The sequence below is a fragment of the Phyllosticta citriasiana genome (assembly GCF_038021145.1).
Source record: "Phyllosticta citriasiana strain CBS 120426 chromosome Unknown IWZ02scaffold_1, whole genome shotgun sequence".
Classification (NCBI taxonomy): Eukaryota; Fungi; Ascomycota; class Dothideomycetes; order Botryosphaeriales; family Phyllostictaceae; genus Phyllosticta; species Phyllosticta citriasiana.
In genome coordinates, this window is record NW_027117278.1 from 1352106 (window position 1) to 1367076 (window position 14971).

Below are 14971 nucleotides of genomic sequence, written 5' to 3' on the forward strand. Positions count from 1 at the left end.
TTTTTTTTTTTTTTTGCCGTGTAATCAACATCAGCTTTGTCTGATGTTGGAAGATCTTCACCAACTGGTATTGGACCTGTCAAAGTGATGCTTGTTTGTATTGCTGATATTTAGTATGCCTCAATGTCAATATCCTGATTCCTACAAGCAGCAAGGCGATACTTTTCGTTTCAAACAATATATATTGACCGGGCACAAGTGGTACAAAGCATTGCTTTCAACGCCTTACAACAAACCCCACACCCCGAAAGATCCTTCAAAAAACGCATCACCATCAACGACGCATCTTGCCATGCCTTGGCCAAATCGGATCGACCAGAGGAGCAGGGAGATCATGCAGAGAAATGAGCGGCTGGGACGCAGGTGCCTGCAACGACGCGCACCGCAGATAGCTCACCACATGAGGGCGATCTTTGTGGACGGCATAGTCCAGCGGCGTGTGACCCTCGTTGTCTCGCTCGTAAGCAGCTCCAAGCTTCTCGAGCAGTAGCGCGACGACCTTGACGTGCCCCATGGCGGCCGCGTAGAAGAGCGGCGAGCGGCCCCATGCGTCAGGAATGTTGACCGCCCTCTTTGAGCGGGAACAGAGGAGCTGCACAATGTCGACGTGCCCGGCTTGTGCGGCGTGAGAGAGCGCTGTGCGATGGGCCTTGTCCCTTGAGTCCAGCTGCAGCGCCCTTGAAGCCAGCATCATCTCCATCATGCCCATGTCTCCGCTCTCCGCGGCCAAGGACAGAGCAGTGCGGCCTTCGCGATCGCTGGCGTTGACATCGGCGCCGTACTTGATCAACTGCCGCGCTGCGTCTCGGCGCCCAAGTCCGATGGCGAGCCCCAATGGAGCTGCGCCATCATTGTTCGCCCTGTTGACATCGGCATGCAAGCCGCAGCTTTCGACCAGAAACTGCAGTGCCTCTGTCCGGCCCCCCTGCGCGGCCATTGCCACTGCTGAGTTGCCAGAGCGACTTCGCGATGTCATGTCCATGCCTGGTACTCCTTTCAAATACCTCAGCACGTCGCTAGACCCACCGAAAGCAGCTACAATCCACAGTGTGTCGTCGAGTGAGGTACGGTGATGTATGTTCGCGTGCGCTCGCTCAATCAGCAGCTTGACGCAAGCTGCGTGTCCGCTTTCAGCCGCGTAGAACAAGGGCGTGTGGCCCTGGAGGTCAAGAGCCTCGAGGCCGCGTCCGCCAGTATACCCGAGGATGGCATCCAAGAGCTTTTCGTTGCCGAGACGGGCAGCCCATGCAAGAGGCGTGAGGCCGGCGAGGTCGCTGTGACAGAGATTTGGCTTTGGTCTGAATGCAGACGCTTTCTCGAGGATAAGCTTTGCGACACCCAGATTGTTGTTCATGGTAGCGTAGAGAAGAGGTGTGTTGCCCCATTTGTCCGCGACGGCGAGGTGTTGAGGAGCGTCAGAAAGATCACATGAACTTCGATAGTCGAGGAGGACCTGGATCAATTCGAGATTGTTTTGCCTCGTGGCCAGGGTAAGAACGTTCCCATATTCACCGGAGCTTTGGAGATCCAGATTCTTTTGTGAGAGAAGCTTGGCGGCGATTGTCGTTCGCTGTCTCTCAAGAGCTCCGCGGATAGGTGTCCTTCCAGAGGTTTCAGGGATGCTGCCATCGGCTCCGTAGTGGGACAACATGTCAAAGATCATCTCGTGGCCTTCACTGGCCGCGATCATCAGAGCTGTCTTGCCAATGGGGTATGTCTTGTCGTCGCGGAAGAGGCCAAGTTTAGACAGAGTCTCAAACCTTGTCCTTCCTAGAGCATTGCAATCTCTCTGATCAACGACTGCTTTGATCCCAAAGTTTCGCTCATTGATGTCTTTGTTATCAAACAAACGACTCCTCAGGAGTTTTCCCAGGAAGTCGTAGTCTCCACGCTCGGTAGCTGCAGCCAGTATCGTCTGGCCTAGAGCTTTGCAATCCTTCGCTCTCAAGAGGTGGTTCTGGGTGAGAAGTTTTGTTACAGCAGAAGTGTGGTTTGCCCGAAATGCCCAATACAGCGCTGCGCTACACTGGTGATTCCGAGTGGAAGACTCCAGAAGCCTAGTCACACTCGAGCTGTGGTGGTAATAGCTGGCAATGACGAGGTGGTCGAGCCGGTGTAGATCCTCTCTCAGTTCTGTGTGAACTTGATTTGAGCGACATATGATCCAGTTCCTGAGGTTTTGTTTTGCTGGATCACAGATTTTGCTTGCTGCGTTGTGCAACTCCTGGGAGATCGGCTTCCGAGCCTCGCATTCAGCAAAATGGTATGTCCAAGCCGTTGCAGCGTAGTTGAGAAAAGGATTTGTACGCTCCAAGGCGACGACCACATCTTCCTCGGTCTGTATTTTACCAGTTCGGTGATCGAAGCAATTCTTGTCGAAATCAGGACTCCCTAGGTGTTCGACGCAAACTCGCGCAACAAAGCTGTGTATGGTAGCCTCCATTTCTGTCGTTTCGAGATCGAGGACCTCCATGGGCTCGTAGCTGCGATCATTTGGCCAAGTACTTGGCTTTCGTTGCAAGATCAGTTCTTTGAGAGACTGGTGGAAGATCCTCATGACACCAGAAGGCTCAACGCGAACAAAATCTTTGATCGTAGCTCCTAGCTTCTCAACAGACATCCCAGCAAGGCGATTTCCTGCCGAAATCATTCGGAGAGCTGCCTGAAGCTCGATCAGTGCCAATGGTCGCTGTGCCACAGCCAAAAACTGTAGGGCGGGCTCCAGGAGTGGGCTTTTGTTTTTCTCGAACAGCCTCCCATAGATACCGTGGAGAGACTTCGGCAACAAATCAATCATCTGGAGATTATACTCGGGCGAGAGATCAAAATCCAGCTCGTTTACAACAAGCTTGATCCAGAGAGCGTTGCCGTCTGCTTTTTGCGCAATCTTCTTGATGATGCCGTTCCGATAGTCAATGCTCAAGGCGCTTTGGGAGGGGCGCCTCTTGATCCAATACTCAGCGATTGTGGAATCCCTGTCGAGAGAGCGGGTTTGCGTGATCGAAAGGATTTTTTGGCCAGGAATCATAGATTTGAACTTTTCCTGCTGTCGACAAGCAAAGAAGGCTTTGAATGGGAACATGGTACGAATCCTCTGGAAGACCTCCAGAATTGTTGTTTGAGACTCCGTAGTGCATTCGTCCAACGCGTCGATGACAACGTAGATTGGGCATCCGGAACACTGGACAAGATTTTCGAATATTGCAACAAAGTTTCCCAGCGATGGTTCAATGGTAGACTTGGTGTCCAGGTCCTTCAACGATTCGACAACAAGTCCTTGAAGGTCCGGCCTCATTTCAACGATTTGAGCGGCCAATCTTGAGAAAAGGCTTCTGGCCTGCTTCTTTTGGTCCTCATCTCTGCAATAGTAGAAGCACACCATGGCCGGGCCAGTGCTCCACCGATTCTGATTTTTTCGCAGATGCTGGATGAAATACTTAGTGGTGGTAGTCTTTCCGCAACCAGGCGCACCAGACATGACGAGAAATCTGGAACTTTCATCCCGAAGCCAATACTGGACTTTGGGTTCTGACTGGATCCACGCGAAACTTCGTTCCGGGGTCTCATCCAGCTGCAAGCTGCTCTCGAATGCTTGTTCGGGCTTCAAGCCCTGACCCAAGAACTCGCGAACTAATGGCACTATTAGCAAATCTGCTGAATCACGTCCAGAAAAGCGAACATTCTTACCCTTTCTTTCCTCAGATGACTCTAATCCGTCGACTTTCTTTCTCACATCATACAGAATGTCGAATCCATTGTAAAGAATTTGCTCATACAGTGACTTGGAGTTGCGCGAAAAGTCTTCAATCATGGAGGAAATTTCGTCCGACTCGACCATCGCACGAGTGATGAAAAAACCCCTACTAAGTAGGTCGGTAACCTTGAAGAAAAATTCGAACAAGATTTCGTAGATTCGAACGAGTGTCTTCAAAGTATGCCAAGTCAGCAATTGATCGAGGTCATCCAGGTTTCAAGTTAATGCTCTACCTTATGAATTGATTCATTGTTTCTCTTTGACGCTATTTGGTCGCATTGGTCGACTGCTGGAACGCTGATAATGAGATCATTGATTTTTGTCTGTATGCCTTCTGAAGCTTCGGCAAGGGTTATGGCAACCTTTTAAAGGTTAGCCACAAAGATCTTTGTCATGCTCGGCGTGTACACGTACCCCCAGCGTAGACTTGAGACAGAAGCTGTGGCCCAACCACTTGAGTCGAAGGTTGTGAAAAGACTTCCAACCTCCACGACCGTCATCGTTCCGCTCAAAGCCGGTTTGACTTTGTCAAAACCACGACGAAACTTGTCTTTAGTGAAGTGGTTTCCATTGGTCTCTGTGAGCCAATCCATGAGCTCTGCAGGTGTATTGGCCTTGTTTTGCTCAATGAGAAATATCATGTCTGCAGGCCTTTCTTGGATGGCTTTGTCGCGGACTTCCTCGTATGCAGACCTTCGAGGCGAAACAGAGTGAGTTGGGATCACTTGTAGTTCACGGCCCGGAGAAAGGTTGGTCTGTTTCGTCTCAACAGAGCCATCAGAATCGCTCGGCTTGTCATTGCGGTAACCGTTCGGGAGATTGCTCGAATGCTTCCTGTCGGCGAGGCCGACAGGAGGTCCAGAAGTGACCGGTCTGGCATAGTCATTGCTTTGAAGAGAATTTGGTTGCGTTTTCTCTGCCGAAGGAAGGCCAGGATCGGATGGATTTTGATGTGGATTGCTGTTCGACTTCAGCCTTATGGGAGCACTAGGAACTGAATTGTCTTGGTGTTGCGCTTGCTTGTCTCCGGACCGGCCAGGGACGTCGGAGGGCTGCGAGTGTTTGATTTTGCGGAGGAAACTGAGAGGCATGTTTGAGATGTCCTGCAAGCTCAAATGGAAACAGGTAAGATGTACGCAAGAAATGAGCAACTTTCAGAATGATAGATGCAAAGAGAACTGGTCTAAGACAGTCCAATGCGACAATGAAATCTTTATATTCGTTCATTCCTTGAACGCATGTCTATCTTTGACAGCGCAAGTCTCTCTCTCCAAGGTTGTCCGCAGGTATCCCGTCTCCCGCCGGCGCCTACGCGTCGTGATTTGGAGGAATTCAGAGTAAAGATCTTCGTCTAAACGCCATGGTGGACCTGCGTTGTGGTCCGGACAGACTCCCTCCGAGTGATCATGTAGGCTCCAACTGCGCGGTCAATCAAAGTCGACTGACAATAGGCCAGCTCCAGGCAGCCCCATAATGACAGCGTCGACGGCCTGGGTAGAAAGTCCGTACTGTGCCGCGAAGATTTTAGAAAGCGACAGGAGCCTTCATCCAGGAGGTCAGGGGTTGGTGCCAGAGAAATCAATCTGCAAATGCCATTGGAAGTTGTCCCTAGCAGCTAAGCGGTTCGCGTCAATCGCGTACAGAGCCCGGAGCAGTTCAACTGCTGTGCCGTAAAGACCAGGGTCGCTCTCCTGAAGATCCATCGGGAGCGTTAAACCGCTGGCGCCAGAATTTCGCGCCACACTGATCTCTTGATGCTGACTGGCCAATATTTCTGCTATATCTGGTCGAAACTGTGATTCCGGGAAGGCCTGGCATGGGCTTTACTCGTCCAGCGCTCCTGCAGAAGCGAGTTTGAAGAATAAGAAATGAGACGGAAGGCCGAAAAGCACCCTGGCACGGAGTTTCCGTAGCAGGAAGCGCCGTTGCACCAGAAGGGCCATTGACTCTGCCATCGACATCTTGAATATTCAACTTGACCTAAAGCGTCGGTAAGCAACGGCCGTGGTTGGTGTCGTTGATGGATTCAGTATTCATGTGAGTAACGACACCCAGCAGAGCAAAGTAGCATAAGGGCCCGAATGCAGAAGACGGTAGAGTAAACGCTCCAATCGGTGCTGAGAATACTCCATGATTCTTGTGATGTGACGGAGAAGTGAGAGGCGCGATACGAAGGTGTCGGCGCCAAAGGGAGTACGGCGGGCGGGGACAAGCAGTAATGCAACACGATACGTCCATCGCTAGCAACCATCCCCGCACGAAATTATCAAACCACCACCACGTCAAGCTGTCATAGCTTTCCAGCAATCATTCCTCAACACCCATTGGTCCATACGACCGAAACGCCATGGCAGCTCCCACGGTCATCTCGCGGGCCTTATTGCGTCTGAATGCCACACGCCAATTCCCCTCCAGCCCGCTCTTCCGGACATCGTCTGCCCTCAACACCGCCGCAATCCGCTACGCCTCGTCCAAGTCTCCCACCGGAAACGAAAAGGGCGGGCCCCGGGTCCTCGAGAAGCCCGACAAGTTCAGACCGCCGTCGCATGGTGCAAAGATTCCAACGCGCAAGCGGCCAACGTATCAATATGGCCCGCAATTGACTGAGGCGGAGCTCCAGGCGCAGAAGACCAAGAAGTACCCCAACATGGAGCCGCCCAAGGGCACATGGTCATACTACCTGGTGAAATCCGTGCGGTTTCACAGCTTCATCGCCATGGTGAGAACACCGCATGACGCTCTGTCCCACTTTTCAAGCTAACACCCCACCGCAGTTTGTCTTGTTTGCCTGCATGTACTGGATGTGGCTCAAGGAATTCCTCGTCACGACCAAGCGGCGCGACGAGCTGCCGGAAAAGGGCGAGCTGCTGACGCACCCGATCCAAACGATCCGTCAATTCTGGCGCGTATACAAGCTGCACTTGGCTGACGGGACTGAAGACGCGCTTGAGAAGCGCCGCAAGAAGACTGAGGACATTGACAAGCGCATCGAGTTCCGTGACCACTTTGGCCTTGAGCATCCCGGCAATCACCTCGACAAGTGGACATTGGGCGAGGAGGAGTATGCTAAGCGTGATGCTGAGGGCAGGAAACAAAGGCTGGAGGAGTATGAAAAGAGGGATGCTTTGAAAAGAGAGTCGAGGGAGGCGGCAAAGCAGGCTGAGCGTATCGCCGCAGGTGAAGAGGAACAAGCACAGCAGCTGAGGAGGAAGCCAAAGATGTGGTTAGGGATCTGGTGAAAAGGGCTAGAAAGAGGGTGAAAGGTGCTGTTTATATAGGTGGGTGCGGGATGCAGGGAATCTTTCCCAGCTGGAGTCCGAGCTGATTCAGGAAAGCCATGGAGCATGTCATGCATAGGAAGCCCTCTCGACTCAGGCGTTGGGCACGTCAGAGGAGATATCGCACATATCCACTTTGTCAAGATGGTATTTCCGAATCTGGAACCAAGCACTTTCCATAGAGACTCAAGGGGAGCAAAGTGTAGCCTCAGCGGAGGAATTAGCGCCGGAGCTGTGCATCCGTGAGCACTAACTTTCGGCGTAGGGGGTCCCAGGAGAAATATTTACAGGCCGGCCTAAAAATCCTCCTTCAAAAGCCGATCCAACATCTCTTCATTCCGTCATCAATTTTTCTGAGTCGTTCGACCGTCTCTCATCGTCTCCATGCCATCATAGAATCGTCGTCCCAAGCCATTACTTTCATCGCTCATCACTCGTCTCTGTGCACAGCTCCAGACCTCAGAGCCATCCCAAAAGCCACGGCACGGCGACTCTGCCCGCCGCGTTCGGTGTAGCCACAAACGTCGTCCCTACGGCGACGAAGCCGCCCGTACTGTCCGTCGTCGTCACGCGCACGATGCTGCTCGCCGCCGTCCCCAACGTGGTTGTGCTGACGCTGTATCCGCCTGCGACGCTAGATCCGCGAATCGTCCCCGTACACGCCGCGTTGACAGGGCAGCAGGCGACGTGGCCGGCCTGGTCGAGGGCGCAATTGGTGTTGCGGCGGCAGCAGAGGCCCGGGGCGCCCAGCGCAGCGCACGCGCTGTATGAGTTCGGACAATTGGTGCCGCCCTGTCGCTTCTCGAGAAGCGGTTTGTAGATGTAAGGCGGCGTTGTGGGGGCCGGAGTCGTTGCGGGCGCTGTGCGTGCTGGAGTCGCAGTCGCGACCGAGGAGGCGCTGCTGTTTGCTGCTGCTTCTGCTGCGGCGTTTGCGTTGGGGAGGGCGTAGTCTTTGCGGCGGTAGCTTTCCTCGTCTCGGTGGCCGTCAACGGGCAGAACGGCTTGCGGCACGTTTATGTCGATGCCAGGGAGAAAAGGTGAGAGGATTGGCGGCGCATTGCTTTGCTCGCCAGCGGGCAATTCTGGCGCCCTGGCCTCTTGTTGGATATCTGCAATATCAAGCAGCTCTGCGCTTGCTGCGACTTTTGTGACGGCGATTGGCAGCAGCACTAAGAGTCGCAGAGATGAGGCGAGCATAGGTCGCATTCTCGACCGGCCGACCAAGCGACCAAGAGACCAAGGCGGGGAGGTTGGAACGTGTGGAGAGATAGAGAGCGCGTGGCCGGGTTGAGCTGTGGAATGTTGCTGGGATGATGGCGGCGCCGTCTAAAACAACGACGTTGTTTGCTCTCGGGTTGCGGGTTAGGCTGGGGCAAACGATTAGCAGTTACTTAACCGACGATGGTCACAGGTATTCTTGGTGGACTTGCCAGACTGCGAGGACGGGTTTGTAGAGGGACAGAAGAAAGGATGCTAAAAAAGAGGCTGGTATCTCGAGTCCCGTCCGCCCAGACATATGCATGCAGGCCGAGCATCCTACCCGTGTTGCCAGGGTGAGAGCTCTAAGCGACGGACCTTACACCCCAACGTCACCACCACTTACAGTCATGTCTTCATGGCTAATTATCTTACTCAGCGTTCTCAGCACGGATTTGATATCTGTCAAATGCACTGTTTCTTCTTTCAACCTAGTCCTCGTATTGGAAAAATCCGAAATCAACCCAATGTGAAGCCCATCTAGGAATCGCGAACGATGGATGCCAATTTCCCATTCTGAGAAAGACCGCCCAATGGTGCTGATGGTTTGTCCGCCAAAAATTGCAACTTGTCGGTGCCGAAGAACGCCGCCAGTGCCATGCATGAAACCTAGAAAACGCCGTGAGCCAACTCCAACCAAGATCGCGGAGCCGAAGCCTGTATACAACGGAAATGAAGAGAGCGAACAAGGTGACACAGTTGTCAGTTTGATATGCAAAGCCTCAACCTCGAGCCACTCAGACGGCAACTCCTCTGCGCAGCCAACCGCCAGGGCCTCTCCAAGCCCACAGCCACAGCCCGCAAGCCAGCCACACGCTGATTGCCATGGCCCAAAAGGTCGGAGCATAACAGTCTTTGCCGTAGCACAAAATATCATCCCCATCTTGATCTGCGCCGCCAGGAGGAGGCACCACATTCGCCGCCGCGCTGCCCCAGTCGTAGAAGGCGCTGTAGACGACGCCCCAGACAGCCGCACCAGCAGCAGGCATCATGGCCACGATGCCCCAATTCGTGCCAAAATTCTCGACACCCCAGACGGCAGCGATGATGATGGGACAGAGCGAGAAAACAGCTCCGTAGCCCGCGCCGATTAGGGCCGACACGACCCAAAAGCGCTCCGCATGCCCTTGAATCGCGCCGGATGCAAGCAAAACCTGGCCTAGCGAGGCAACCAGAGCAAAGAAGATGAGAACCACAATTCTCGAGATGCTGAAGCGTCGGCGCGGCGGCAGCGATGCCATGGAATTCTCGATGGATTCTGGCCCCTGCCGATGGCGAGGCGAAGAGTTGGAGGGGAGCGGTGCAACGAAGTCGGAGACTGTGCCGGCAAAGAGGCGCGCGGCGGTGGAGGTGATGGCAACAATGGACACGTGTGTTGCTGGCGTTGTCGAGTGCTGAGATATGGAAGGCGTGTATAATGTGCCAATAATGGTGCCTAGGTTGTTGATGAACGCTTCCCCTGGACCAGTGACGAGGAAGAAGCCAGCAGCAAGCCACCACATGGTCACATCGGATAGGAAACGGCGTGTCTCTTCGTTGAGGAGCCAGTTCTTCTTCGCTCGTTCCTCCTCAGCCTTCAACTTCATGTGGTTGGCTTCAGAACGGATAAAGTCAAACTGGGAATCCGAGAGATCCTGCGGGGCTATTGTTCCATAACCGTGTTGGTCAGCAGCCCTGTGGAAGAACTCATCAGAGCTCAAGAGACCACTGCGCTCCAGCTCGTCCACAGCGTCGTCAATCATTTCTTCCTCATCCATAATGCGAAGACAAAATCCACCTAGGATTCCGGCACAAACGAGGGAGATGGCAAGGAACAAGAAGAAGCGAAAGACATCGACGTCTCCGCAAGACCCATCTTCCTGACGTTCGCAGAGCAAGCGGCTGCCCACTTGGCTCTGCCACATGCCGCTCAACCCAAAAGAGGCCACCGGGATAGCTAGCGCCACACCTTTGTTTTTTCCCCGACCAAAGTTTTTGGCACACGTCGTGAGAGCGGCAAAATACATGGCCGAGGTCCCCATGCCGATGGGAACAAAGGCAAACACCATTGCGCCAAAAGGCCAGCCTCTGGGTCCGGTATGATAGGTAAAAGCAGCTATGAAGTAGCCAATACCGAACAGGATGGCGGAAATGAACGATGACAGGCCGGGTCCGTAGCGGTCACAAATGTAGCCAAAGATGGGAACCGGCAGATACATGGCCAGCTCGGCGGTGATGGAGACGACATTGACCTGGAACTGCGTGTACCGCAGCCTCGACTGGAATAGCGGCGCATAGAGGGAGTAGGTCGTAATGGAGCCAGCGGCCAAGCTGAGAGGTCCAAGTCAGTCCCGAGCTTAAACTGTCCATGTAGGACGGTGACAGTAGTGGGGGAGACTATACCAGCAGACAACGGCGCAGGCAAAGCCGCCGTAGCGAAGTACGGCACGTCGCATCATCTCGCGATCGCGTTGCTGAATCTCTTCGGCGACGCGCTCGAAGAAGCTGCCGGCGTAGGCGTTGGAGGGGTCAGAACGGGTCGTTGAATCATCGCTGCGGTCTTGGGCGGGCACACGACCGGGGGCTGGGAGGTCAGTCGGATGTAACAGGCGGCGCTGACCCCCGGTCGATGGATAATCGAGCTTGTCGATGTGGTTAGTGCCCCGGCCAGGAGTGGTCATGTTTTCCAGCAAAAGCAGCAAATCGAACGCCCAGCGCAATCCACCGCGAGGACTGGACTGGCGCTCGTTTGTTTGTCGCCGAGCCGGGGGATCTGATGCTTTGAGGCCGATGACGCCTGTCGCTGCCAACTCAAAGTGCCCTGTGCGCTGGCCTTCACTCGACCGGAGCCATCAAAATAATTCGAGCTACTACAACACCACGCCCACCCCGTCAATCCGCCATGGCTCCTCCCAGCCAGCACCTGCTGCTGTCGCCTGCCGAGCTTGCTTACCTGCATTCGTCACTGTCTCTCGCTCCGCCAGTCCGCCCCGACGGTCGCAGTCCAACTCAATTCCGCCCGCTCATCGCCGAGACCGACATTCTTCCCGGCGCAAATGGCAGCGCAAGGATCTGCTTCGCTGATGGCACCGAGGCTGTAGTCGGCGCAAAAGCTGAAGTCGAAAAGAGTGTGTGGAGGCCTGGGCAGCAAGATGGGAACCTTGGGGATGTCGACATGGCCGACGACGATGCTGCCGAAGACGACGACCCGCTTGCGCGCCGTTCAAGAGGCATGGGAGAAAACAAGTGGGTGGAGATGAGCGTCGAAATTCCAGGCTATCGGGATGATGACCCGCTGCCAGTCTTCATTGCAGCCATGCTGACAGAGGCACTGCTGGCTGACGGCCAATTGAGAGACCGTTTGTTCATAAATCGGAGATTTCACTGGAAGCTTTACATAGACGTAGGAACTGACAAATGCCCCTAAAAGCTTGGAAGCTAACAGGCGGCGCAGATTCTTCTACTCTCTCCGCCACTATCCTACCCGCTTCCCTTGCTCTCTCTGACCACCCATCTCGCGCTCCTCTCGACACGCCTCCCACGCCTCAAGTCCGAACTTGACGAAGACCCTCTGTTCGATGACGATTGGGCTGCTGCAACACCCCTATACCCGCGATCTGGACCCGGCGCCATCAACCGACCTCCCATAACCCTGCTCGTAGTGTCAGTTGGCCCAAACATGATCTTCGATCCCAGCAAAGAGGAACTTGCAGTCGCCGAGGCAGTCATGGCCATTTCGATAGGCGAGGTAAGAGGCTCTGCAAAGTCGCCATCTCTTCGTGTGCTTGCCATACGAAGCATAGATCCACCATCGCGCCTGACTCCTCCTGGTGTTCCGAATGCCTTGAACAGCGCTACTGGGGGCGTTGCTCCTACGTCGAGCGCAGAGGCCATTGCCCTTAGAGAGAGTATGCAAATCCCGGGAGTGTGGACTCCGCCGCGTGGAGGTATCAAGAGAGGACTTATTGCAAGAGCAATCAAGGAGGCTACACGATTGGGCGGAGTTGCTGAGGAGGTCTTGGAAGCGCTCGAAAAGGTTGAAAAATGAAGAGGAGGACTAAAGACCAAGCGTTGGCGTGTAATTATACCGCCACCGACTTTTGAACAGCTTTCAATACTGACCTCGAGTCGACGAAAGTGCGCTGGCCATTGGGAACAATCTGTTAAAGGGTCCCTTTCAGATGTTCATCAGCAGGAAAAACCAGACGAAAAGACGGAAATCGACAGAAGGACAGACGGCCAAGAGCGCGTCTTCCGCAGAAACAATGTCCATAGAGTGGGACCCATGAAGAGGCACCAACAGTACCGCATATCTCATGCACGCTAGCGTGCCAGAGTCTTGCCACGGCCCGACGTAGAAGATCTGGAAAGCGAAAAGAATAGCGAAGCCGAAGAAAAAAAGCATGAATATCAACCTTCGATCTTGTCCAACCACATGCCAACCTATTCATCACGGAGTGACGCCCAGCTTCATTGGAGCCTCGACGGAATCTAGAACAACGCTGACCTGAAACCTCTAGAGAGCATAACCAGCGTCGACGTAAGGCGACAGGTTAATCAACGATTACCTGTCTACCCGCTTACCAGTCCCAACTTACAAAGATTGACACGAGGAATGGAGGCAGCCGCCCATGAGGTCAAGCACAAAGGACTTGCCCTTTGGCCTGACGTGAATGAATCAGGTTGAAAACCTTTCATTGTTCTTCAAGGATTGCCCGATTTCAGACTCTTTCTGTCGTCCCTCCAAGACGAACAATGTAATGCCAAGGACACTCAACACCGCGCATCCATTCGGATTCTCTGACAACGTACAATGTTGTTGTTCGATTACCAACCTGCCTTTTAATTATTTAAAGGACCCCGTATCTCTCCTCTTTTCATTCTCAAGACTTTTCCAACATCTGAATTCAAGGAAAAAGGAAGAGCAAAAGGTTCCACCACCCAGTCTGCCTGCACAATTTCAACACTTTCGCAGGTTCAAATAACTCGAGCACCTATGGTAAGTACTAGTCAAGCTCGGAAACAACAAGGTACGCGGAAGAAAACAATGGCGTTCCCTCTGGAGGACATTGAACTCATGGAGGTCGAGGCCGACAACGCGTCCGACACAACGAGCCAAGCGAGTGAGTCTGAAGGATCCACGAGCTCTTCCTCTGATGAGGACGGACAATCGAACAACGGTGGGCCTGCAGGTTCCGCCAGCTCTTCTGACGGTGCGGACGGAGAATCGGACAGAGGTGAGTCTCAGGGGGAGATGTCGAGCTCTGGAGATGACTCTGAGGCCTCGTCCTCAGTCGAGTCGCCAGCAGCGATCCCCACAATCAACAAGGGCAAGCAGCGAGCGGGCGAGCCCCCCAAGTCAATCCTCAAAAAGGACAATGGTAAGGAACGCACAATTGACACTGACATCGTCTCGTCTGAGGACTGCAAGTCAAGCCAGAAGACCAAGCGCTGCGCACGATGCGGGCGCGAGGTCCAAAAGTCCTACCTCAGGAAGCTTTCGAGACCATCTAACACCATAGAGGACCTTGACTGGAACACAATCCACAATCTCGAGGTCTACCCGACAGCCGGCCCAGTCGTCGCGCTGTGCGACTGGTGCAGCTCGGCTGCGTCGATGCTGGACCAGTACAAGGGCGTTGCTGTGGAGGGTGAGCGCATCGTCAAGAACCACCTCACCAACTCCATGTGCAAGAAATACGCTCGCGAGACACTCGCCCGCGAAAGGCGCTTCGCTGAGTTGGACAAAATCAATAAGAAGAAGCGGCCAAGTGGCAAACCTGCCGCCGCTGCTACAGTCTCTTTCACCCAGCCTCCCACGTCCGCCGCCGCTGCTGGTGTGCAGTCCGATGATGCTGCCAGCGTGATGAGTTCGGTAAGTAGGGTCAGCTTCGGCACGCTTCCGCCGCCCGTTGACGGCGTGGGTACTATCAGGAGCCGTCGCAGCTTCAGTCGCGCACACGAAGACGACTACGAGCCCGGCCGCTGGTCGTGGGAAGCAGTCCGCGAACGCGGCGACCTCGAGGAAGATTCCGACAATTCGAGCGATTCCGGCGATGCTGGAGAGAACTCCGCTCAAGGTGCGGCTCCTCAGCGCAAGTCCCAAGAGAATTCCTCTCGCGGCTGGTTGGATACCAGCGGGAGGAACGTCAAGTACTACGAATTCTACGGCACTGCGAAGACGAAGGAAGACAAGGAAGAGGAGAAGAAGGAGGCGAGGAAGACGAGGCCACCGCAGTGGCTGGATCCCGAGACTCATACCATTCGGCGCAAGCGCGAAGGCTCTGTCAAGGCTGAGGTCAAATGGCTCGTCAAGGCCTGGTGCTGCTGCCGCTAGTGACCTCCTGATGGACTTGATGGACTGGCCCGTTCCTGTCAGACGACAGGTTGGAACAAAGAATGGAGGCGGCAACTTTGTATCGGCCAGGAAGGAGATGGATTAGAAAAGTCTCTCGATAGAAAATTGATATCACAATCCAAACAACTCATGTGCCTTTCCTTCCCTGTTCACGACGTGAATTTCTAGATACACCGGGTTTTGGCCATGGTAGTGACATTTTGTGTCCATGAATTGCTCTAGAAGGCGCAGTTCCTCTAACGAAGAAGACAGGTCCAATCATCAGTAAGTTGACTTTGTTCCCCCAACTGTGACGCGGGTGTGTCCCTCAGTTGCGAACGTGACACCGGTCTGCAAATGTTGCTG

At 54.1% G+C, this 14971-nt stretch overlaps 6 protein-coding genes across 6 annotated transcripts; 3 read left to right on the top strand and 3 right to left on the bottom strand.

Moving 5' to 3' along the window:
* Positions 1 to 15: 15 nt before the first annotated feature.
* Positions 16 to 4845, bottom strand: IWZ02DRAFT_495858 (ankyrin repeat-containing domain protein; the record flags this gene model as incomplete). Its single annotated transcript, XM_066770156.1, has 5 exons — positions 16 to 3630; positions 3688 to 3925; positions 3988 to 4116; positions 4169 to 4180; positions 4240 to 4845. The coding sequence occupies 5 exons, from the start codon at positions 4843 to 4845 to the stop codon at positions 275 to 277; spliced, it is 4341 nt and encodes a 1446-aa protein (XP_066627102.1). The 3' UTR covers positions 16 to 274.
* Positions 4846 to 5899: 1054 nt separating this feature from the next.
* IWZ02DRAFT_15008 (uncharacterized protein) lies at positions 5900 to 7242 on the top strand. The gene is made up of 2 exons (XM_066761916.1): positions 5900 to 6473; positions 6529 to 7242. The coding sequence occupies exons 1-2, from the start codon at positions 6102 to 6104 to the stop codon at positions 6991 to 6993; spliced, it is 837 nt and encodes a 278-aa protein (XP_066627103.1). The 5' UTR covers positions 5900 to 6101; the 3' UTR covers positions 6994 to 7242.
* On the bottom strand, positions 7243 to 8393 carry IWZ02DRAFT_14931 (uncharacterized protein). The gene has a single exon (XM_066761896.1). It carries the CDS (start codon positions 8236 to 8238, stop codon positions 7492 to 7494), a length of 747 nt encoding a protein of 248 aa, XP_066627104.1. The 5' UTR covers positions 8239 to 8393; the 3' UTR covers positions 7243 to 7491.
* Positions 8394 to 8894: 501 nt separating this feature from the next.
* On the bottom strand, positions 8895 to 11059 carry IWZ02DRAFT_14976 (MFS monocarboxylic acid transporter). The gene is made up of 2 exons (XM_066761910.1): positions 10672 to 11059; positions 8895 to 10599 (listed from the first exon to the last, which is right to left on the bottom strand). Exons 1-2 carry the CDS (start codon positions 10947 to 10949, stop codon positions 9027 to 9029), a joined length of 1851 nt encoding a protein of 616 aa, XP_066627105.1. The 5' UTR covers positions 10950 to 11059; the 3' UTR covers positions 8895 to 9026.
* Positions 11060 to 11170: 111 nt separating this feature from the next.
* IWZ02DRAFT_486624 (ribosomal protein S5 domain 2-type protein) lies at positions 11171 to 12316 on the top strand (the record flags this gene model as incomplete). Its single annotated transcript, XM_066769280.1, has 2 exons — positions 11171 to 11671; positions 11723 to 12316. 2 exons carry the CDS (start codon positions 11171 to 11173, stop codon positions 12314 to 12316), a joined length of 1095 nt encoding a protein of 364 aa, XP_066627106.1.
* Positions 12317 to 12991: 675 nt separating this feature from the next.
* IWZ02DRAFT_14952 (uncharacterized protein) lies at positions 12992 to 14788 on the top strand. Its single transcript, XM_066761904.1, has one exon. The coding sequence runs from the start codon at positions 13265 to 13267 to the stop codon at positions 14603 to 14605; it is 1341 nt and encodes a 446-aa protein (XP_066627107.1). The 5' UTR covers positions 12992 to 13264; the 3' UTR covers positions 14606 to 14788.
* Positions 14789 to 14971: the final 183 nt, after the last annotated feature.